At 41.6% G+C, this 19,032-nt stretch overlaps 1 protein-coding gene across 37 annotated transcripts in view; it reads right to left on the bottom strand.

Annotated features, from left to right (window-relative positions):
• The window catches only part of SVIL (supervillin), a 146,225-nt gene that overhangs the window by 84,060 nt on the left and 43,133 nt on the right, over positions 1-19,032 (bottom strand). For 17 of the 37 annotated variants that reach the window (XM_083405911.1, XM_083405955.1, XM_083405916.1 and 14 more), the window contains exon 1: positions 12,519-12,585. The exons of 18 other annotated variants lie outside the window; for them this stretch is intronic. In XM_083405911.1, coding sequence (XP_083262037.1) covers positions 12,519-12,570 — 52 coding nt within the window. In that variant the 5' untranslated portion in view covers positions 12,571-12,585. Of the gene's footprint in view, positions 1-12,518; positions 13,075-19,032 lie in introns of those variants that run through there. 2 more of the 37 variants (XM_083405917.1, XM_083405958.1) reach the window with 2 other exon arrangements.

Here is a 19,032-nt window from a genome sequence, read left to right as displayed (position 1 = left end):
CAGCAGTGAGAACACTCATTATATTTAGGATAGAGTAATGGCAAAAACAGTTCACCCTCCTCTGCCAGACTTGTGACTGAGGTAGCTTACTATATTGGTCAGGAGCCTGTCCAAGCTCTCGTTGTTAAGAAACAGGCCCACACTTCTTCTTCACCCACCTTCCCCATAATCAGCTTCTCTCCTTTCCTTTAGGGAGCAACTGATCCCCCTCGTGCTGTTGCTACCATGTTTCAGTAGTCCTCAGCACGTCATTTTGTTCTTAATTAAGGTACTAATAGGTATGGGGTAGGAAACACACCCTGGCTCCTTGGCAAGTCACAGGATGACAAACTCTGTCCCTTCTACGGGAGATCAAGCAAAGCTGTTGATTCATATGCCCACAAAATATTCCTAACAGACCTGGCACATCATCTGATGGCCAGGAGAAGCTTTGCCTGGGCCAACAAGAACCTCATGAACTCTTCTTATCTCTCTTGAAGAGGCTAGGCTGCAGCTCAAGAAAAGCGACACAAGAGCAGCAGAATCACATGGACCAGCTCTTGCTAAACTGTTCCACTTCAGAAGGTATGTGGCCAAAACATGTTTACATGCTCACCTTCCATGTACCATATATTCAATGGGTAGGGGAAGATGCAGGCTAACTTCGTTGCACTTTGGTCCCATTGAAGTCAATGCGAATAGGCTAGGCATGTGATCAGCCCCAATGATTTCAATAGGGGGTGAAAGAGAGTAGGATAATGCCAGATGTTCCCTATTTCAAAAGAGCTGCTTCAAATTTCAGTTGCTTTGGCTTAACCAGAGTCTGCAAGTTGGGCAAAAATGTCATCCCGCAATCATAGCCATCGGGTTTACCATTTGACTTTTCCTTGGTAGCAAGTCTTAAATCTCTAAATTAGTCTTGTTTAGACTTAAGCTTTGAAATAATGCCCCTTTTGTAGAGATTTGAAAATGCACTCAGCAAACTGCAACAGAAGCTGCATAATATAACGTGACTGCATGTGCTTTGCTTCTAATGAAGTTCATGCTCATCCAATCACTGTTAGGGCTGGGTGGCTTATGAATAGAATGTGCTGTTGAGAAAAGGGTCTGTAAACCTCCCTCTTATCATTTACTCTCAACATTATTCCAAGAGTTCAGTGCTGATATTTCAAACCTACTAAGAAGGGTTAAGAATGCCCAATCCACTTGCAATTACATGAGCTGTTGCATTCTGCTTAATCGTGTGCTCTTGACTGGTAGCAACTCTCCAGAATGACAGGCAAAGGTCCTTTTCATTTCCACTGACACAGTATCTTTTAAGTTTAACTGAGTAGGTCAGAGGCTGAATGTGGAACCTCATAAATGCAATTCCTTGCATTAAAGGAGAGGGCCTTCTCCATCACCCTCACCCTCAGCCCTCTGACTGTCCCTGGTGTCTCAAATGTGACTAAAATGCAACGTTTTAAATAGCAAGCTCCTAAGAGCAAAGGTCCATCTTTCATTTTTGATGTTAATAGAAGCAACCTAATAACCACATTTAATTGTATTTTTTAATGCTAGTCTTTAGGAGTCTGGTTTTTGAGCAGGACATACAGTCATGGGAAAAAGAAAGTACACCCTCTTTTAATTCTGTGGTTTTACATAATAACAATCTGTTCCTTAGTAGGTTTTAAAATTAGGTAAATACAACCTCTGATGAATAACAACACATGTCATATTATACTCCACCATGATTTATTTAACAAAAATAAAGGCAAAAGGTAATGTGTGAAAAGCTAAGTACACCCTTATGTTTCCATTGGAATTAAGAGGCTAATTAGCAGATAAAGGTAAAGGGTAAGGGGACCCTGACCATTAGGTCCAGTCGTGACCGACTCTGGGGTTGCGGCACTCATCTCGTTTTATTGGCTGAGGGAGCCGGCGTACAGCTTCCGGGTCATGTGGCCAGCATGACTAAGCCGCTTCTGCCGAACCAGAGCAGTGCACGGAAACACCGTTTACCTTCCCTTTTTGTTTTTTGTTTTTCCCAAGTGAATTTTTATTGTTTTATCTGGTGGCACTTTGACATGCTTTTGAACTGCTAGGTTGGCAGGAGCAGGGACCGAGCAATGGGAGCTCACCCCGTCGCGGGGATTCGAACCGCCGACCTTCTAATCAGCAAGTCCTAGGCAAGACCCACAACTGCTAATCAAATACCCTTGCTTAATTGATCATCAGCAATTGTGCCCACCTCTATAAAAGTGAAGTTTTAGCACTTTCCTGGTCTGGGGCATTCAGGTTTTTTTTAATACAAAACCAAGGATGCAAATGAAAAAAAGGAAATTCACAAACATATTAACCAGAAGGTTGGTGGTTTGGTTCCACCCAGAGATGGCTGTGGGTAGGATTCTTGCACTGCAGAATAAACCTCAGGGCCCCTTCCAGCTATACAGTTCTATGATTCTATGTATAAATATCACACACAACTGCAAAATGCACACAGAATGGGAAAATGGGCACCCATTCATCCTCAACCTGGTTTAAGGCATATTTATTCAAATCTGTGTCCCCTTGTACAAGGCTATGAACAAGGCTATGTCCCCACATATATAGCCAGTCTCCAAGGCCCATCCTTTACTTGACTCTACAATGCTTAATTGGGCTTTGTACAATATATTTGGCTTGAACAAAGAAACAAGCTCTTCCCATTAGCTGAAGTAATTTGAAACAGACTTTCCTGTTGTGTAAATGCAAATATTCACACAACGAGACAGTTTGAGCCAATTAATTTAGGAATACAGATCAAAAGGAGATTTGTAAGCATCCTTGCTTTTCAAACATGTTGGTCTTTAGAATCTCTTTTTGGGCCAAAAATAGCAGAACTCTGAGCACAGCACATGACACACAGCCACGAAAACTCATTCATGTCAAGAGTCTACGCTGGCATAGTGCAATCAACTAGCAGCCAGGCATATCCTAAGAAGAGGAACAAAGAAAACAAAGTTGAACAAACAAAGATTTTAGAGGAAAAGGGAAGGGTGAGGAACCATAGAAGTTTTTTTGTTTGTGTTCAGTGATACCAAGGAGGTTTCTAAAGGGTGGGCTGTATAAATTCATAATATATTATCAGGGGACGAACCACAATTCAGTAACAGAACCCATATTTTGCATGAAGAAGAATCCCAGTCCAATCCCTGGCTTCCCTGTCTAAAAAGATTGGGTAGTAGATGATGGGAGCAGATTCCTACCCAAGGACCTCTGACAGCCAGGGCAAGCCAGAGTAGATCATGCTGGGCTACATGGGGAAATGCCCTGACCTACCTGAAGGCAGCTTCCTATGTTATTTAGAAAAAAGCCACTGCCAGGAAACCCATATGCAGGTTATAAAAATCAATGCATATCATAGAATTAAAAAATAGCTGCAAAGCTACAGATCCAAAATTTGGCGTAGCCTCCCTAACAAACAAACACACAAACACCAAATTAACCAAATAAAGTCTAAGAGGAAATGCACATTACACACTTTATTCAGGAGACCTAGGTGAGTTCTATTAATCACACATGACAATGACATCATTCCTAACCGCAGGATATTTTTTGAGTAACTCTTAAAACTGACTGAAGTGTGCCTGAGTTGGGGAAAACCCCATTTAATGTTCTGGGCTCAAGTACCATTAGCAGCATGTGGATTATTATGGAGAACCTATTTCTTCTGCTCTTGAAAGTGACTTTCATGACTGAACTCTTATTGGACGGAGCTTGTGAAAGCTCGTGATGCAGCAACCTTGAAGGATGAAGTATGGTCTCTGTGAGGATTGGAGAATGCCTGGGAACTCCAGTTACATAGCCTTGAGTACCATGGAAGAAGGAGAGGGTGGAAATGAAACTAATGACACCCCCTTGGGGCACTTCTTCATTGCAGCTAAGCTCCTGTCCTGGGATACTGCACTCATTAATCCCTAGATCATATTCTGAAAAGTCAACGGTCCATTACAATTAGGACTGTGCTCCAAAGAACCCAAAGAATTTCTGCGGAAAGGGAGCTTCTGCGTTTTTTATATATATAATTAGATCCAGAAAAACTGAGGTGGATGATTGAAGAGGAATGATCTCACTCAAATAATTTTATTGGACAGATGCTTCCATTTCATTCTCATCTTTGGACAATAAAGCCATATTTAAGTGATTTACCATGTGTGCAAATAATCCCTTTTGGATTTGGCTTTTCTGCCAAGGCCTATTTCAATTAGTTGTAACTTATCAAGAGGAATGCAATAATAAACTCCATGGGACTCTTTGAGTAGGTGACATGCCAAGACTTTCATGTAGCATATGGCTGCCCCAACAGCCTAAAATCCTCATCATTCCAGGGTCAGAAATGGAGCACTAACAGAGTCCCTAAGATCCCGAAGTTCACAGGCTCTAACTTCACTGCACAATGGGGGCGGGGGGGGGGCGGTAAACGTATTCACAGCCCATTTATGTACTTCTTTTGCTCCAGACAATTATTCAAAAAGAAACAGAGCAGTCAAATTTAAGGGTCTCAAATATTTTTGCTTCCAAAGCTCCAATATTAAAGAAGCTTCTTATTCAGCAAGTTGCTCATTTAAGCAAGATATTTACCAATTTACTCCCATGATACATGTACGTACTTAAAGTGTAGTATGACCTGATTTGTAAGCCAAAATTCAAGGGGGCAGATGCTCCTGAACACCAGCATCTTGCTTCTTCCCTCTCAAACTTCCCTTCTTGGACGGCCTCCAAATTCCCCCGACCCCAAACTCCCCTGTGTTCAAATAGCAGTTTGGAGATCTGACAAAAGTCGTTTTAAATAGGGTAATTGTGGGAGGGGAAACAGAGCTATTTTCACCAAAATCTTTGCCAAAATCCCTATGCCGCTTTTTAAACTCTAGAAAGTGTATGTTTACTCATCTGAATGTTAGCCAGAAGTTTATAGTTTTAAATCCCTTGCTTTCTGAGCTCTCTTAATGTTCAATACAATTAGTTATGCTTGTAAACTTTTGAGAGAGAGAGAGGCTGTACTTGTTTACATATCAGAAAATGTCAACAGCAAAGCGTGCTTTTGCACAACTTCTGTTATAAACAGGAGGCAGCATTTTACCCACTTCAAAACCCATTAAAGAAATGAGTGACGGTGTTGCATCACAGTCATTTTAACCCCCCACCACAGTTGAACACATGAATCTGAATTATGCTAAGTCATCTCCTTGATCTACCTAGCCAGCTACGGTCTACAACACCAACCATAAGAAGTTCTCCAAAGTCTCAGACTAATTGCTACACAATTTTTGAAGATTAGGTGCAGAAATGTATTAAGACACCTTATTATAGCCATCTGTACTAGTATAGTTGACACAGTGGCCTCTACAGTTGTTTTTACACAAGTCCAGGTTTGTCCAAAAAACAAACAAGGCTGCTATCAGATCTTTGAATCTACTAGAGTGTAGATGTTCTAGCCTGCTGATGGCTGCAATGGGTCCCCTTCAAATAAATGTTCTGCCCCAGGTATAGTGGTACCTCTGGATGCGAACGGGAGCTGTTCCGGAGCCCCGTTCGCATCCTGAAGCAAACGCAACCCGAGACAGCGCATCACAATTCGCCACTTCCACGCATGATGTCATTTTGAGCGTCTGCGCATGCACGAGCGGCAAAACCTAGGTCACCGTGGAGTGCAACCCAAAAATGCTTAACCTGAAGCTACTTCAATCCGAGGTATGACTGTACTCTGACCAGCACCAGGCAGCTGGACCTAGCCACACTTTTTAATTTCTCACAATTCTAGTGGAATCACTGTCACATTCTGGGAAACAGAAAAGGTGGCTACATTCAGCTACCAGGTCACTTCTCCAGAGCCCACTAGCAGCTGAAGCAATCTATCAAAGGATGCACCCCCCAAAAAAAAATCTTGGAGGCAGCCCTGGGGTTGAGGGTGGGGGGTTAAAAATCTTTTCAGGAAGCATAGTTTATCCTGGCAGATACCCTTGTGGGACTAGGCATGCAGGCAGTGGGCAGACAGGTAGCATAATATAAAGGAGGTTGAATCTCTCTCAGGAAGCTTCTAAGTGCAAAAAACGAAACAGCCTGAAAAAAGCCTGAAAAGACTGAAACAAACAAAACACAAACTTTGTTGCTTGAATCAGGAACTATGGCTTCTCTCTCACACATGCAACAGATGACGTAAATCTCACTTGTACCACTTTAGGCTGCAGAGGTAAACTCATATAACACACTGTGTGTGTACACACTGCACGTACACACCACAAAACACAGTGTCATCTGAGCTTGCATCTGCAACCCAAAGAGGTTCAACTTAGATTTACGTCATTATCTCTTGAATGTGTGAGAACGAAGCTACAGTTCTTTGTGGTTTCAGCAGCAAAGTTTTTGTTTTGTCTGTCTGTTTTAGTCTTTTGAGGTTTCTCAGGCTAAACGACTAAACAACAGCAACAGGCTGTTTTATCTTTGCATTTAGGAGCTTCATGAGAGATATCTGACCTCCATTATATTATGCTAGCCTTCCTACACACACACACCCTGCACCTAGAAAGCTACCATTGGAAAGACGCACTTAGAAAACTAGCACATCAAGGAAAAGTTTGTTTGTGAAAAGGAGCAATATACCATGCTCATGGGGTATCATGTATTTGAATAAACCCCAACATTAAAATTTCCCTGCACATGCAAATCTAGCGCATTGTTCAGTCCTCAGTATAATCTGTACCAAACTTAGGCAGCTTGGACACATCCAAGATAAAAATGAAAATGGGCCTACACATAGGCTGTTCATTCATTTCTTAAAACGAATGCCCTCTGCCAATTTCAGTCAAAGATACAAAAGGCACAATGCATGCCAGCTTTCTTGCTTAGGAGCCAAGCCTTTCTTATCACTAGAGAAGCTCTAGAATGTGAACGTTCTCTTCAACATTCAGCACTTAAAATGCCATTTCAAAGAATTCAATTTCAGTGTTGTAGCAAGGACTACAAAAATGAGCTCTGCAACTATATATAGAAGACTGAAACCTTCAAAATTTCTTGGTTTTGTAAATTACATAACAACCACCACCGAGCTTGCAACCGGAAAATCATCTCCATTCAGCCCACAAATTGAGGTCCTTTCCCTGCGCAACTCCTTGCATTCCAGACGGTTAACGGAACTCTTTTTAGCTGTGCCTTTATTTGGAAACAAGTAAGAGCCATCTGTGCGCCTAGCTGTTTTCATAAATGAGTACTGGCCACATGCAAGCGGGCAATGGCTTGGCAAAATGAATGAAATCTTCAGTTGGCGCCAAGAGCACAGCCATGTGCTTCTGCTTCCCATAATACACAAAACGGACATGTTTTGCTTTAAATATAAGCGCCTTATCCTCCAAGGTTGTAGAAAAGAGAGCAGAGAAAAACAAGTCTCTGCACTTATCATAAAAACGGCTTGATCTGGGAAACATGGCGGCTTGCCCATTGCAATGTTCCAAGCGGCCAAGAAGAAGAAAAATAATCATCCAGTGGTCAGGCTGAATTAAGAGTTTAATTAAGATACGGTTATTCAGCTGGCTGCCCTTGCTTACCCTCTGAAATCCCTCTCAATCAAGGAATTATTTTTTCCCCACCAAGGCTTTTGGGGAGCACCTCAGGGACCTTTCCAGACCAGCCCCACCCCATTTATGTGGCAGTTACTTTGTTGTTGTGTGGGATGCTCATGTCTCGCCTCCTCATGCTAGCATGGGACCAAAGTGCTTTGCACAATTCAGATAGATTTAAAGACGAAAATAACAGAAATACAATATGTTTTAAAACAATGTGTAAGCAACAGAAAATCAGCCTTAAGCCTTAGGGAACTCATTTCTTCATAAATACTTGTTATTCTTTGGAAAATAGGAAGCTGGCTTATTCTCAACACTGGCTGGCTGCTGCTCTCCCAGGCCTCTCCTAGCCCTTCCTGGAGATCCCAGGGATTGAACCTTCAGCACGCAAAGCAGCAGCTCTATCACTGAGCTATGGCACTTCCTCTACATGTCTATGCCTGACGCTGGGGATATGTCTACAATCTCTTTGCAAAGTCAGGCTAAGCTACCCAAATGAAAGACAACGTGGAACAATTTGTCAGAGATGCAGTCCAGGAAATGGAACAGGTAGTAAGATTGGTGCGGTGGACAAATCAGAAAAGGCTTGCAGAGATAAGAAAGTAAATGGGAATAGGCAGAGGCAGCAAAGCAAGGAATGGAACTCATGAGAAGGGAGACAAGGAATAAAACAGTTCCTTTCTGCAATTGTTTTGCAAATCTGACCCCTGCCCTTTTAAACTCCAGTTGGAGATCTAGATTGTAGAGTTTAGGTGACGGGGTTCTGCGCATAAACAATTTCCTTAAAAAACATTAACATTTGTGATCCCCACACACAATTTTGATGTCTCCCTTGATGTGAACAGGAAGTTAGAAAAAGGCTATAGTCCAAAGAAGTTTAGCCAGGAACACAAAACAACTCACCACTGAAAACCTTGGGGGCAAGGAAGGTCTTTAGCAGTGGCTTGCACTTTGCCCTCCAGCAAGCAATTTGCCCTCCAGCAAGCACTTTCATGATGGTGCCTCTTCCATCTCCCCACTCATCTGCACCATTTTACAAACAAAGAAGGCAAACCTATTGCAGACTTAATGTGGATATTGACTAGCATGCTTTTAGACTCATGGATCCTGTGTACAAAAAAAATAAATGCACTATTAAAAGCACCAATTTTTAAATGACATTTCATGCTTTATGCCTTGGTGGTCCTCTTACAAGCTAACATTTGACAAAGGCCAATCCAAACAAAATTTGTCTCAACAATGGATGTTTGAAGACTGTTCTTTATAACAGCAAATGCAGATGTCTGCACAGATGTTTTGTTCAACCAAACGCCATTCTGGCCAACTTTACTTCTGGGATGGTTTTCTTTGTGAGAGGTTCTCTTGGGCAAGTTAGAGTACAGTACATACCCCCACAAGTGTCCCAGAAAAAAACAGGACATCCCTTTTTTCCCACCAGAGCAAGGTGGTCATTTTGGGCACTGTGATTTTGCGCCAAAACCTCACCCTGGAGAAAGCACATCTTTGGGGCTCCGTGATTTTGCACAAGTCACATGACTTCCGTGGAAGCACAGCTGGAAAGACACTGAACCTAGTTTTGGGACTCAACATGTTGGAGGGTAAGAGAGTGTAAAATAAGCAGTAAATCATGTTTGGCTTGGGACTCAGGCCTTGCCTCTTCTCTGACAGACAATCTAACATCTGCTATGTGTCCTAGTCATGCAGAGACACTGATCAGCTGCTCCCAGCTAGATTTTAAATGGATAACAATAGCAGAAACCATTATTTTGTAAGTGTGACAAATGCTGTATTTGCTTAATTAATCAGAGGGAAATTTGAATTTTTGTGTCCATGTCTCAGTGCCCTCTACACACAGCAGTTAAAACTTTAACTACTTGGAATGTTAAAACTAAACACAACCTTAGGATCTCAAGTCTAAAGAAACATTTTGGATTGCTTTAAAAATTTGTATGGCTTACCTCTCCAAACCACAATGTCACTTTTCCCCTACTTTCTCGTTTAACTGCAGAGACTACTCAGGCAACTTAATCTGTGTTTATAATGTGTCTTAAATTACTCACTCTGAAGAAGAAAATGGGACAGTCGGGTGCTCAGATTCCTTCCAATCTCAGAGCCAATGACTGCTTCAGTTTGCTTCAAAAGGTAATTTACGCCACATGTAAAATAAGCTTTCTGAGTATCAGTCAGCATTCAGTTTTGTTCTCTTTTGAATCTCGAACAGAAGCCAACCTTTCCTTTCCCACTAACTGTTTTAATTCACTTAAACCGGGAGATGCAACGAACTTCTACCAAACTTCGTTTTTCAAAGAGAAAAACGACTACCAGACTTTTAGAAGACATCTGAAGGCAGCCCTGTTTAGGGAAGCTTTTAATGTTTAATAGACTATTGTATTTTAATATTCTGTTGGAAGCTGCCCAGAGTGGCTGGGGAAACCCAGCCAGATGGGCGGGGTATAAATAATAAATTATTATTATTATTATTATTATTATTAAACTCAAGCTTGAGTTTCCTCTCAAATGAGAGACAATCACGACAACATTTCATACTGCCAAGAGCTGGAAGTGCAAATGATCAATCACAGTGGAAAAGGTGACTTGCCAGACACAGATCCACCAGCCATGACATGTATGTGGCAATTCTCTCTTTTTTAACATTCCAGGCAGGTGGCAAAACCCAGGGTGTTTACTGAGACCCTAGTACAGTGGTGCCTCGCAAGACGAAATTAATTCATTCTGCGAATTTTTTCGTCTTGTGAATTTTTCGTCTTGCGAAGCACGGTTTCCCATAGGAAATGCATTGACTGTTTCCCATAGGAATGCACTGAAAAAGGCACAAGACGTTTTCGTCTTGCGAAGCAAGCCCATAGGGAAATTCGTCTTGCGAAGCAACTCAAAAAACAAAAAACTCTTTCGTCTTGCGAGTTTTTCGTCTTGCGAGGCATTCGTCTTGGGAGGTACCACTGTACAATAGCCTGCTTTACATGGCTGGAGGACAGAGTTCAACTGGGCTGGTGAGAAGCAGAGCAGCCCTGCTCCAGCATTTATAAAAGGAAAGCTCCTCATGAACACTCCTATCAATATAATGTGATGAATATTATATGAAATGTTCCTTAACAGATCAGCTTTTTACTCCCCCTATATACCCTACCCCCCCAAAAAAAAGGGTGCACACAAGCTGAGCTAGCAGGAAGATAAATCAGATACACTTTTGCTAAAGGTAATAAAACACTGCAAAATTCTCAAGATTTATAGAGTGGTGATCTTCCCATCTCGGTTGGGTTGAAGATCGAAATACAGGAAGTTTTCTTTCCCTGTTGATAACACCATTATGTATTTTGTTTGTCTGCCTGACAATACAGCGCTACATCCTCCTACACTGCAAGATGGTTCATTAATTACATAATGATGCAAACAGGGCAAGTTGCGTTGCTTCCTGCCCACTTCTGCTGTAATACTCTAATGTGCAAAATCTCATGAAACAGATGCTGCAGATGCTACAAACCAGCCCACAACCTGCCAGCTACTGCAACTACCTGCCACTGGACCCAAATACACTCTTGATTGACTTCATGAGTGAACTGGAAGGATAGTCAGTTAATGCCTTATTATTTGAAGTACTGACAGCCTAGATGGGTAGAGATGGATCATTGGATTTCATGCACTTACTACCACTGTACACAAGTTATGTGTGACCCAGCTGTTTGATCTTAGCCATTTGTACTTGTCACCCAATTTCTATCTCCCCACTTCCAAAAGGAATCAAGAAAAATGAGAAACACAGTGGTCACATGCATATTTATACATATAAAAGTCTAGTGCCCATTTTTCTTTGTGCAATTATCAGGCACATTCGTTCCTGAGACTGGTTGCTGCACTCCGTGTAGGCTGTCACTCTGTGGACAAACATCTAACCCAACCTTGAGCTTCCCAGCAACATTAAGATACAACAATAATCATGTTTGACTGTGTAATGTTTTTCCTTGTTCACAACTTCTCTAGTCCCTCAGCATTTAAAATGTTCTATAAGTATCTGGTAACAGTCTGCTGGTACTATAACAATTCCAGAATCTGTTAAATGGCAAACACATTTTTCCCTTCTCATTGATATGGGCAGATCCTCCGATAAATGTACAATGCAGATTTAATCTAACATTATCAATCTTTCACTACTCTGCACCTGATCTTTCCATCTGGGTCACTTGCACAAATTTAACATCAGCAGCTGAAATAAGAGCTCTATATAATGTGCCTCTTAATCCCCCTGCTGGAAGTCAGGATACTTAGCATGCTAATAGGACTAGTGTAACCCCCTCCTCCAAGCACTTTGCTTATCTACTCCTGTTTCACCCTCTTCCACGTTTTCCGGGTTATATCAACAGCAGCATTCTCAAGACTAGTCCTTGGAAGCCTTGGCCTTTTTTCCAATACTTTGCAGTCTTAAGCTTCTCTCTCCATCAATTGTTTTGACATATCCAGGCTGCTCCTCCACATACTCAAAAGCCAGGAGCCAGCACAACTGCAGCGTCTATATAAAGTCTGTGACACGTTATTCTGTGAAGTTCAATATCACAAGCCGTTTTAGTAACACCGTGAATGAGTTTTGCGTTTCCATCTGGAATCAAAAGATACAAACTGAATAATTCATGCAGCAGCCATATCATTTATATTTCCAGAAAACAGCATTAATCCACTGACTGCTCTACTTTCTCAAACAGCAAATAGTATGGAATAATCTGCATTGTGTTATTTTATGCTCCATCGTGGAGGACATCATAGGAGATCTCCCCAACATAGCAAACACTATTGTACAGACCTGGAAACACTTAAGATCCACACTTTTAAGAAAGCAGACTGTTTGAAGCTATAGTATGATCCACAAATGCCGCCTAGCTGTATCAAACTTCCACCAAACTTCTGTATAATGAATATACAACACATATAAAATGCTTTTTCTTTACCCACCTAGCTGAATCCCAAATGTTGATGTCTTCCAACCCTCATCATCCCTGGCCATTAGCCATGCGGGTTAAGGCCAGTCAGAGTAGAACTGCAACACAACAGCTGGAGGGTCACAGGTCCCACACCCCTTGGCCTTACAGGTTGTGAAACCACCAGCTCTCATTTGTAGCTGGTGAGACACAAAACGTTTACAGCAAAATAAAATAAAAAATCTACAGGCTTGCTGCCTGAATCACTCTTGGTTATGGCACAGCTTCCGATGAGCAGTCTCCAGATCTCCAGTAGGAATTGTGATTAGTGGCACCCAGAGCAGCTGATTCATAGCCAAGGTTTGTATCAACATCTTTGCCTCCTGGCCATGAACAGGTAAAGGTTTTTCATTTTGTGGGGCCCTTATCTTTTGTTGAATTCATACTGTTCTATTTGGAATGGTTTTATTTCACAGTTGTGATAATTAATTGCTTTTATAATTTTATATTGTGATGCACTGTGTATTATATTACATTTGTATTGTTTTAATCCTCCCTTGGACTTTATGGTAAAGGATGTGTTAAGAAATCTCATAAATAAAGAATATTTGCACCAAGATTCTATCCTCTTCATTTTAGTCTCAAGCTGCATGACTATTTAACAGAGTAAATACAACATTCAAGTAGGAAAGTGAGCCCTGCAAACTTTTGTTTCAGTAATGATTTAAGATCGCTAATTCTCCATGTTCTATTTTAATTTTTTCTAATATAAAGCTGGGTTGCATTCTTATTTGCTCACAGCAAATTTCAGTTGGAATACATTCTCCGCACTGAAGTTATGAATGAAAACAAAATCTCTCCATCTAACAGCTTTCAAGCACAGCCATGCAATTGTTTCATTTCTTGAAATAGTGTTTTTAAGAAAGCGCTTACCTACTACTTCTGTTAGAGGAAGAAATTATGCCTTTCGGTCTGACAAGAGGGTGGAATCTTTCTCAGGAAGGAAATGTAGAAGCTTAAAGAAAGGTTTCTTCATCAGCAGCAATGCTTCTGGAAGATGAGCAGTCAGAGAGATCCTACTACACTGGCACACTCCCAAAGCTGCATCTCATCAATAATTATAATTAACATCAACTATTAGCAGTTTGTACATATAAGGTTGGCAAATGAGGCAAACAACAATGAAAATCGAATGGAAGAAATTCAATCAGCAAAACGGGATAGCAAATAGCAAAACCAGTAGATTAGAAAGATCACTCTATGCAGGATCTTAAATGTGTTGACTTCTTTTAAAGCTTTGGTCCTCCTTATGACTATGGGAATAACTGCTACACACAAGTTTTCCATGTTTGCAGTCCAAAGGTCTTCACAATCAAGCTGTTTCAATAGTAAAAGGAATTTTGTTGTGCTTTAATGGCCATGCATCCTGCTCAAGGCAGGGGGAGCCAATGAAATGCCCTCCGGAAGCTGGCTGGATCTGATGGGAGTTGGACTCCAGCAACATTGAGAAGGCACTACGTGGGTAGCCCCCCACTCCCACCCATCCCTGTTTAGGATACAATTTACGGAACACATTCTCTAACGCCTATTCTCTATGTAGTCATTCCTCACAGTAGAGTCCCTTCTGGTATTACTCCTATGCACATAAACACAAGGCAGTGCTGAGGTGGGTTATTGCAGGGGGTGGGGCCGTGCTTGACAAATTGCTTTTATTTTTCCATGTTTTATGAAGGCAGATTAAATAACTGCCATTTCCTGCTTTGAATAACTCTTTCGCAGGAGGAAGGATTTCATAACTGCTCTCCGCTACCTAAAATGGGCCGTCCACACCTTTAAGTCCTGGGAGCTCAACACTAACTTAAAGCATTTGGCCTATCGGCACCTATATCTTGAATAAGAGCGCTGGGTTGTGTTTTGGGAGACACAGGAAGGCAGTGATGAACAGAAGGGGTTTAAATCACGTGCAGCCAAATGGTGCCTCCCAGCTCTACAATTCCCATCACCCCTGACCTTAAGGCCATGCTGGTGGGGGCTAAAGGGAGTCCAGTATCATCTGGAAGGCCACAGGCTCCCCAATGCTGCATTAAGGGTCTTCGTGCTCTTATCTGGGACCTTTCACCAGCTGAAATCTAATGGAGAAGTTACCCAGGACAAGGGTCCTTTCAACAATGGAACCCAGACCCTGAACTCCACTCTCAGAGAAATGTTTGTGCTGTCCCTTCTCTGCCAGCATTTTGCCCACTGTTGGTTTTTTTGTAAGTGGTTAGTTTACAGACTGTGTTATTTCTTTTATAGTGATTGCATGTGCATTTGTGTTTTGACTTTTAGCCATATTACCGAGCCTTTGTTGGGGTGGGTGGTGGTGCAGGGATATAAATGTTTCAGTTAAGTAAAAAATAAATCAGCTAAGCAGCAGCACTTTAGCTTTAAGACCAAGACAAAATGAGGGCACATGTTTAAACAGTAGGAGATAAAATCAGGAGTCGGCAACTTGATGCCTTCCAAGTGCAATTCCACTGCATCTCCCATCATCCCTGATCGCTGGCCATGCTGGCTGGGGTTGATAGGAGGTGAAGTCCAACAACACCTGGGAGGACACTCAGTTGGCTACGCTTGCCTGGCACTGGTCAACTTGAGAACAATGGGGCTAAAGAAGAGGGCACAGGTGTTCTCAAAGGTGTCTGGATTTTTGTGAAGCTTCTCCTCTTGCAAATTAAGTATGGGACTGGAAGACAGGATCTCTACAACAAAACAACCAAGATTCTTTGTCATCTCTTCCTCAGTTTTCCCACCTTTTCAATATTGTTTCTGTTCAAGAATGCTCTTTTCTAACTTACAAGGATATGGACAGGCTTTTCAATTAAACAAGGAGAAGCAGCTATATGGGTGACTGCTTTCATTTCCCACACAGGTAATTTTAAAGGCTGACCTTAATTTGTGAGGAATGACAAATTGCACGCAATGAATAATACTTAGCATTAGTATAGCACAGTTTAAAGTGTTTTCGGATACAACAAAAGGTGGGCAAAGTGGCAAGAGCCCCACTGAAGAGGAGATGGTTGCCTAAGGCAATCTGGTGACCTTGTGGCTGAAGTAACCTTTGAACTGAGGACGACCTGGGTCACAGTTTGTTCTTAGCATATGCCAAGAAATACAGCATTTAAGTCAAGGATGGGTGAGATATGGCCCTCCAGAAGTTGTTGGGACCGCAGCTCCCATCAGGCCCAGTAAGACTGGCCAGTGGCCAGGACTCTCAACTCTTTTCAGCTGTAGCAACATTTGGAGGGCCAAAGGCTGTCCACTCCTGAGAAGTGAACACACACACACACACACACACACACACACACACACACTCTAGCCAAAAGGGGCACTTATGCTAGCTTTGTAGAATAATGGTTAGGAAACCATGAAATCATCTAGCCCAACCCTCTCAAAATATTTGTATTTGGCTAGCAAGCTACATTTTATTTGGGATGTTATTCCATAGAAAAATTAATAGGACTTGCTGTCCAAAGTTATTACTCATCTTCCCCACCTCCTCCTCTTTCCCAAAAGATGATTACTGGTTTTGTGAAAACCAGTGCTAGTGCAACCCAGTTGTCAATTCAAGAACAACACACACACACACAGAGAGAGAGAGAGAGAGAGTTCAGCACAGTCAGAGCCTGAGACGTGGCCTAGCATTAAACTAGCTGGCAGTGGGTTAGCGAGGAACATATTTCAGTTTTAACGAAGTATTTCATACTTTTCAATAAAGAGCATATAAAATTTCCATTGTTCAGACTGTGTTATCTATGGTGTTTGCAATCTGCTGTAACACAGAGATATTAAAGGTCAACACATTCTTTTTAATTGTCACACACTTCACGCAAAGAAGGCATTAAGTGTCAAACTTTCCATCCATTGTGAGAATTAAATCACCCCATAGGCAAAAGAAGAAAAGAGAGATGCAAAATGCCTCGAATGACTGACATGCACAGGCTCTGGGGGAAAGAAATCCTCAGTCACAATTCAACCTGACAAAGCAGTCAAACATTTGCAAGCAACTGGCTTCGAAAACTTTTGGCGTCAAGCACTGAAGGAAGAGAGAAGTTACTTACTTCAAAATCCTGTGCGTTTGGGTTTGTATATTTTAAATCCTAGCCTGGGTATTAAAAAGCAAAACAAAAACCCTTGCAGAAAGAAAATTCACAAAAGAAAAATATATATGCCCTAGTAAAATGTCTTTTTATCCAACAGCAAAAACTAGGCTTCATTTCAGAAGTGGCTCCTCGGCTGAGCTACAATTTCTCTCCGAAACAACATACATTCAGGTACTAAGAAAACAGAGTGACACATCACACAAGTCAGTAGCATGCAGGCTTCACAGGCGCAACTGTGGCCAAGATGATTCAGAGCCAGATGAATTTAGAACAGGGCTTTCCAGTGGCGTATGTGCACCAAGCAGAGCACATGTGCAAAAGCTATATTCCAAGGAATGAAAGGCTGGACGAAAATGTTACTGGCAAAAACCTCTCTTTAAATGTCCTCAGACACCTGAAATCCTCAACAGAGCAATCCCGCAGTTCAGCATTTCCATCCATCATTGGGATTCTTACACAGACAACTACAGGCTCTCAAACTTAAGAGGACTAAGCCAAATGCAGTGTGGTAACTTCACACAGGACCAACCTTTTATGGGCTGAACAGTGGAGCTTTGATACCAGCTAATCGACCATAAATAGCTCTTGAAATGCAGAAGGATCATATCAGCTGTTACAACAGGCCTGGCCTGCAGCTACTTCCAAGTCCTTCCCCACTGTCAGAAAGTTTCAGTCCTAGCTTTCATTTCCAGTTTTCAGCACCTCCCCCCCAAAAAAACACCTCCAAAAAAATATGCAAAAGGGAAAAGAAACAAAGAAATCAAGTCATTCAGAAAAGAAAAGCCTGGGAAGGACAGGATGAAAGGAAAGAAGATACTTCCAAGCAAAGAAAAAAGATGTACTGTATGCATTGTTTTACCAAGTAAATTGTCCATTGCCTGAGTCACAATACAGGCTGTACTTGCCACACTTAAAAAATTAAAAGATCTCTTCTAAAAGGTACAGGTGGGGTTTTTTATTTTTAAAAAAGTCACTAGGCTTTCTTAATTACTAAGTGGATGTTATTGGAAGGTGAGAAACAGAACAATAAACAACAATGAACTTGGATTTTTATATGGGGAAACAGTCTAAACATGATCCTGTGCTGCAAAGAATATAGCAAACTACTCAAAAATAAGGAAGATACTAGCATTAAAGCTTTTCATGTGATCAGTGGAACCCAAAACTCCATGGGATTTTATCACACATAAAGCTCTCTGGGCAGGAAGTTCTTACTTCAGTGTTGGGTAACTCTTCATAAGTGTATTAGAACCATACAGGATGTTTCTCAAGTTTCTAACTTCTTTCACATATACCCTTGGAAAAATAAAGCTCTGGTATCTTTAGTCACCCCAGGAAGGGGAAGTGCATTATGCATGGAACTGGGATTCACTGTATTTATTTAAAATAAATTCATTTATTTATTTAAAATATTCATTTATTTATTTAAAATGTTTTTTTTAGCATACGAATACATATCTATAAAGCCAATTAAAGTTCTAAATCCAGGTTGAGAAATTTGGGGCCTTTCAGAAGTTTTTGGACTACAATTCCCAGAATCCTCACGACTGGATCTGTTGACTACAGCTGATGAGAGTTGGATCCCAACAGCATCTGGATGGCAGGAGTTGAAGTCCTAGCAAGATGTGCGGAGCCACAGGTTGCCCATCCCTGTTTTAAAGCAGCTTAGGAACAGCCAAGTCTAGGGGTGCTATGTGCCTAGGGAAAGATCAACAGGCACAGGGGCATTTGCCCACTGATTTTTGGGCTGGCAATTAGCCGAGGGCATAGAAGAGTGAAGCTCTGTATTACTTGCAGAGGGGAATATAAAGGGGCAGGGAAGCCTGGAGCTCTTCGAAGCTTCAAGATTGTATCCCCTTCCAATCTTATGTTATTAGACAGTTACAATGAATGTCTTCATCACAGACATCAAATGACAATAGAGTGAATTCTTGTAAGGTCCAGATACATCATCTGGCAATGTTATCAAGAGGCTTCACCTCTGTTCTCTTTCTACAACAGAAGGCCACAGAGAGCAATATCTAAGTATGCATTTTCTGACACAGCACCCCCACTACCATCTGGTTTGTGCTTCCTCCATCTGACTTAACAGCTTTAATGACATGGGCCAAATGCAACGATCCCTTTGGATAGGAGGTCACATGAACTCTACAAACTAAGCAGCAACAAGCATTCTCTTGGACTGAAACCAACGAATGAACGGCAGGAGAGCAGTAGCAACAATTCACATGTGTGTGGGTTTTTTTTTAAGGCAGCCGTTATCTGTATATATTGAATACTACATACTAGGAATGGATGAAAATCTTGTTTCTAAAATATTGCTTAGGAAAAGCAGAGCACAGCTTCGAGTAATGAGGTCCTACTTCAATTAAGCCTGTGTTTTCACAGTACAAGGGACTTATTTAC

This window comes from Podarcis tiliguerta (genome assembly GCF_965153285.1).
Source record: "Podarcis tiliguerta genome assembly, chromosome: 12".
In the NCBI taxonomy this organism is placed as follows: Eukaryota; Metazoa; Chordata; class Lepidosauria; order Squamata; family Lacertidae; genus Podarcis; species Podarcis tiliguerta.
Note: the sequence above shows the minus strand (reverse complement) of the source record. Positions and strands in the feature narration are given on the sequence as shown.